General features: G+C 31.4%; 1 protein-coding gene across 1 annotated transcript; it reads right to left on the reverse strand.

The window, feature by feature from the left end:
- Nucleotides 1-215: 215 nt before the first annotated feature.
- LOC116001134 (lipid transfer-like protein VAS) lies at nucleotides 216-2,060 on the reverse strand. The gene is made up of 3 exons (XM_031241025.1): nucleotides 1,754-2,060; nucleotides 1,197-1,244; nucleotides 216-313 (listed from the first exon to the last, which is right to left on the reverse strand). Exons 1-3 carry the CDS (start codon nucleotides 2,058-2,060, stop codon nucleotides 216-218), a joined length of 453 nt encoding a protein of 150 aa, XP_031096885.1.
- Nucleotides 2,061-5,842: the final 3,782 nt, after the last annotated feature.

Raw genomic sequence — 5,842 nt, forward strand, 5'->3', positions numbered from 1 at the left:
TTGAATAATTAATTTTGAGTACACACTCAACTCCATGGTCAAACCTTTATTTTAACAAAATTGATAACAAAAAACACATTAGATCACATGGTTTTACAAATCAATAACTGAAACTACATGGAATAAAATTGTACAATAAAAAATGACAACATACGATAATTGAACATGAAAATCTGCAAATTGAATGCACAAATTAAACCTCGTATATCTTTAATCTACCACAGCATCAAAGATGTAGCAATCACGAGCAAGCTTGAAACTCCGGTCCACGCGATTTTGCCCGCACCATTATCATCCTTTCCCCCTGCTGTTGCTGCAACAATTTTTTTTCCCAACCAAATGATAATGAATGCACAAAAATATTAATATACTGACTGAATGCTTAATTTCCAAATTAAAACTAAAATTCTCTACTCAAAATTGTCAGTTGTTGACCTATAGCCTAATGGTAGGGGTTAATGATATCTACATCACCATCTTATTAAGAAACTGAACTATTCATAGATGCCTAGTGCATGCGTCTACTATACAACGTTGTACAATTATTTTCCGATCTCTATTTTATTGTTTAGGCATATATATATATATATATATATATATATATATATATATATATATATATTAGCATATTTGTTATCTTCAATATTACATAATGGAGACACCTTAGTGTTGTAAAAATTTGCCTAAGCAGTCTAGGCACCGACTAGGGACTGGGTGATGCTCCTAGGTCAAGGTGATTTCAGCCTTAGGTGGCTTTTAGTTGCCCAGCTGACTAGGCGCCCTAGGCTCCAAATTGGGCGCCTAACTCTATCGAGTTTGTGCCCACTCGGGTGAGTGATTTATCTTTTGCCTGCTAGGTTGCTCTTCTTTTATATTCCTCCAACCATTTACTTAACTCACTGTATATCTAACATATAATTAATTAGTTTGGAGAATTATAATCGTCTAACAACTCACAGCCCTGAGTGAAAAAAAATAGAGAAGATATATTCGGATTACTAGCCGCCTTCCTTGTACAACATTGATCTATATAGTTTGATGTTAATAAAATTTGGCTTCGGATATGTTTTTTAAACGTAAATCTATGAAGAACTTAAATATGGAGGCAGTAGCGCAGCTAGCATACAATAGTGAATTCATAGTGGCAAAAATGGCTTTAATTTTTTCTTTCAAAGAAAAAAATGGCTTTAATTTACCTGGAGGTGGCAGGGATGCAGAAGAATGTGGAGTGGGAGCCTCATCAGCTGTTCAAAAACTTAAAATTATTATATGAACCAAAACTCAAAATAATTAGTACCATAATTTATGCAACTTACATACTAATTTTACAACACTAGTTTATGAAAGATTTATGAATTCAATGAGCAGTAAAGAAGAATAGAAAATTATTGTGCTACTTACACAGTGCAAAACAATTTAGTGTAATGAGTAATGACTATGAATTTTTCACATTATTTAAATAAAAAAATAGAAAACTGAAAATAAAGAATTGAGTCTGAGTGATTTATTCTTTGACTATAGTGAAATTATGAATTTGGTTATGGACTATCATTCTTATCAAATTAAGTTCTCAATTTTGAAAATCTTACCAAATTTCATTCCCCCTCAATTTGAGCCATGGGATGATACCGGAAAATGGAATTGGATAAAAATTTTCAAAACTGAGAACATAATTTGATAAAAATGATAATCGATGATCAAATCGATAATTTCACTATAGTCAAAGGGACCAAATCCGTGATTAAATGTTTACCAGGTTTGCAAGCATTGGTTATGGTGGACATTCCGCAGTGCTTGGGAAGATTAATGGCCTGAGAGATATCAACTCCAAGTCCAATCAACAGCTGTTTGTCGTTAAAGATAGCGCAAATGCAAGGTAGCTCTTTAGTCAACGCCTCTTTCAGTGGGTCGCAGCAGGACGGTGGCGGGGTGGTGGTGGAGTTCAGGTACTCCGCGCATGTTGCCAGCTTCGCAGCGCACGACGGCTGCGACTGGGCCTCCGCCACTATCGCCGCTGCCACTATCGCCGCCACCACAAATAATATTGTTGGAGAAGCCATGTTAGTTAGTTTGAGTTGACAAACTAACGCAAGAGAATGGTGCTTTTGCTCGATCGGATCTTCAGTTTATTTGACCGGTTTTTATAGCCAGCCGCCGCCGTCGACTACGGATTCTCCGCTCACCCTCTCTTTTGATTGGATTATAATAATAATATTGCATTAAGTTTTTAATTGATTAAATCATTCATGATCAATCAATTATTTGCCATGAACTACCTGAAATATTATAATAATTATTATTTGATATAAATATTTTTTTTTCTTTTCATGAAATAATATTGTCATTTAGGGTCTATTTGAAAACCCAAAAAATGATTTCTAAAATTATATTCCAGGTTTTTTGTGTTTGTGAAGAGATTGAAAATGAAAGTTAATGAAAAATGTTGTCTTGTTCAATGAAAAAAAAATTAGGGTGTATGTTTTCCATGAAAATGACATCTTTTTTTTTTTTTCTTTTGAAAAAGTCAATTTTCACGCCTCATCTGCTCGCTACCAACATCACGTTTTCGTCTCTTGGCACACCTCCCTCATTTGCACTTTCAACTTCTTCTTGCTACACCGCCAGCTGCTTCATCTTCATCTTCTTGCAATCATCTCTATTTACGTCGTCGTTCACCGTACCACCACCCAGGTATATATGTTTCCTCATATTTTTTTCAGTTTTTGAATTTTTTTCCTCCGGTGCCGGGTCTCGGCCACCGCAGGTGGTTTCTGAGTGTGGGGACAAAAACCCATAGCCAAAACCTCCTCGTTGGTTTCCGCATGAAGGAAGATAATGTATGTGTAGTTTCTTGTGGGAAACCAATGAAGTTCAAGTTAGAATTTTGATATACTTGGGAATTGTGTAAAGCATTTGAATTTCCAATGACAAATGAAGTTCAAGCTAGAATTTTGATATACTTGTTTGTTTTAATAGACAAATGGTGTTAGGGTACGTTTAAAAATTCGGAAATGACTTTCGGAAGTCAATTTCTGAATTTCCCAGTATTTGGATATTCAAGAAAAATAAAGTCAAAGGAAAATATATTTTTTATTATTACCATCACCACTAGGCCACCACTACCACATCACCTCTACTACTGCCACCAACACCACCATCACCTCCACCATTACCACCAACACCAACATCTCCACCACCACTACTACCACACCACCACCACCACCACCACCACCACTACCAACACACCACCACCATCACCACATATTGTTATTATTATTATTATTATTTATTATTATTATTATTATTATTATTATATGTGCATTTTCAAAAAAATGAACCAAACAGAAAAAATTCAACATCTTAATATTTAGCCAAACGGAAAGATATTGTTTTCTAGCATTAAGCCAAACTCCAGAAAATTAAAATATTTTAAAAAAATGAGTCATTTTCTGGAAATTATTTTCCAAAAAATATTTTCCATATTTCCAAAAACGGACCCTTAATGCGATTTCATGCAATTAACTCGTACGGTAATTTCTTAATTATAACCCAAAGAATATACATACATACATATATATATATATATATATATATATATGTATGTATGTATGTATGTATGTATGTATGTATGTATGTATGTAGCATAAACTTTAGTATTTTTTGTTAGAGTTGATCTTTTTAGAAGCTAAAATTTCACTTGGAATAATTTTAATTAGGTTGTTAACTTAGTATCAAGAAGGTTCATTTCAAGTTCGACTACCATTGGGAGAGACTAATTGACCTTTTTAATTTTTGATAGTCACATGAGTGCGGATTTCTCTTATCACTCAATAAAATACATGCCACTTAATTAATATCAATTTATACAAAACGATACAAGTTCAATTACTTATACAATTTTTTAAAAAAAATTACAAATATACTCTTATTATTTTTTTATTTTGAAGATATGGCATTTTTACATATCTCCTGCATAATAGTCCACAACCACACAAAATTGGTAAATAATATTAAGAAAATCATATATATATATATATATATATATATATATATATATATATAATGAATTTGATCGAGAAAGTATTACTAATAAGTACCTTGTACTTGATCAAATAACACTTTTATCGCTCTTGTTGAAAAAAAGTTATAAAATTGAACCTCAATAATGATGTATTGACTCTTTAAATTGCAAATAACTAAATGTTACTTTTCTTTTCCTCTTTTATATTGCTTGATTATTGCGCTATCATTCCTCGTTTTTATTTTTATTTTTTTTTTAAGTCTCATATCATTCCATTCCCCATTATTTTATAATTTGACTTTTCTTGGGCAGCAAACTGCCAGCTTTGGATAGGATTAGAATCACATGCACATCAACATATAATATTCGATGTTAAAATAGTTTATTTATTAATCCGAATTTTTCGAATATGAATATTAACTTTAACCTTCAAAGCAAATATTAATGTATCCTAAATCAATTCAATGGTGAAATTTGATTATCTTATAAGAGAAACAACTTTTAAGCTCTAGAGTCCGTTTGGAAAACAGGAAAATGACTTATGGAAAATGTTTTCTGGAAAATGAGTCATTTTCTGGAAAACAGTTTCATTTCCCGTGTTTGGATGTATTATGGAAAACTGTCTTTGTGTGTTTGATTCATTTTCTGGAAAATGGATAGAATTGTATAATTAAACATTGTAATTGTTTTATTTAAAATATAAAAAAATTATAATAGTTATTAAAATAATGGTATTTAATAAAAAATAGAATTTATAAAAAAAAATTAATAATTAAAAAAAAATGTAGCAAAGGTTTTCGGCGGTTTCCCCACCTCCTTAGTCCATGGTCATGGGTGATATGACTTGGTTTTGGTCGAAAACATGCGAAACAGCTATTCTGGCGATTCTGTAAAATGACTTACGGAAAAAAATTTCGTAAGTCATTTTCCAGAAAAATGAACTGATTTTCCTTAGTCAACGGAAAACATTTTCCGTTGACCACATTTTCCTGACATTGCCAAACACAGAAAACTCAGAAAATATTTTCCAGAAGTCATTTTACAGGTTACCAAACACACCCCTAATCTAATTAATGCTTACTATGTCGAGAGAAATTCAGTTAAATTAACCATACACCACATTGTAATATTGGATAAAAAGAATAAAATTGATCAAACTTCTAACAACTTATTAGAGAGTAAAATTGATTCAAGGGTCAAACTCGATCTACCATATCAATTTGAAATTATTAACTTAATCATATTTGTATGACTTATGCATGTCTTAAATAGCTCAATTTTCTAAGGCCACACTTTGGTATTAAGTTAAAATAATAAAATTAGCCAAAATTCAAGTTACAGTTGAGTGAAATATATAGCTTAAAGGTCAAACCCTAATCTATCCATTGAAAGTTATCAAGGACTCAAGGTGATCATCATAGTTTGTATAGGCCATACATGGCTTGAATAGCTCAAAGTTCATACACTAGATATTATGAGTGAAAGTAATAAAATTGATAATGAATTTCTAACTTCTGGAGTTTTGGTCAATAAAGCATCGGCAAATTATTTCGTAGAGAAAACGGGTTTATCTTGAAAAATAGATAGTGATAAAAAGGTTCATTTTTAGTATATAGTAATTTAATTTTTAGTATAATGTAAATTTATTTTTAATATATTAGTTTATTGTATTTTGATATGTGTTCATTACTAATGTATAGTATGACATGGTACACTAAAAATGAACATGCATGCACAATATTAAAAATAAACATGTATAATGAGTCCATTTTAGTTCAAAATATAATTGATAAAGCATCAATGCCAATACATATATATCGA

Source organism: Ipomoea triloba, chromosome 13 (assembly GCF_003576645.1).
Source record: "Ipomoea triloba cultivar NCNSP0323 chromosome 13, ASM357664v1".
NCBI classification, from domain to species: domain Eukaryota; kingdom Viridiplantae; phylum Streptophyta; class Magnoliopsida; order Solanales; family Convolvulaceae; genus Ipomoea; species Ipomoea triloba.

Bases quoted from the DNA above. Each gene is read 5' to 3' on its own strand.
- LOC116001134 (XM_031241025.1), bottom strand. From the start codon at position 2,060: ATGGCTTCTCCAACAATATTATTTGTGGTGGCGGCGATAGTGGCAGCG. The intron at 1,245-1,753 runs GTAAACATTTAA...GTTTTTGAACAG, and splicing joins AACCAATGCTTGCAAACCTG to CTGATGAGGCTCCCACTCCA. The intron at 314-1,196 runs GTAAATTAAAGC...AAATTGTTGCAG, and splicing joins TGCATCCCTGCCACCTCCAG to CAACAGCAGGGGGAAAGGAT.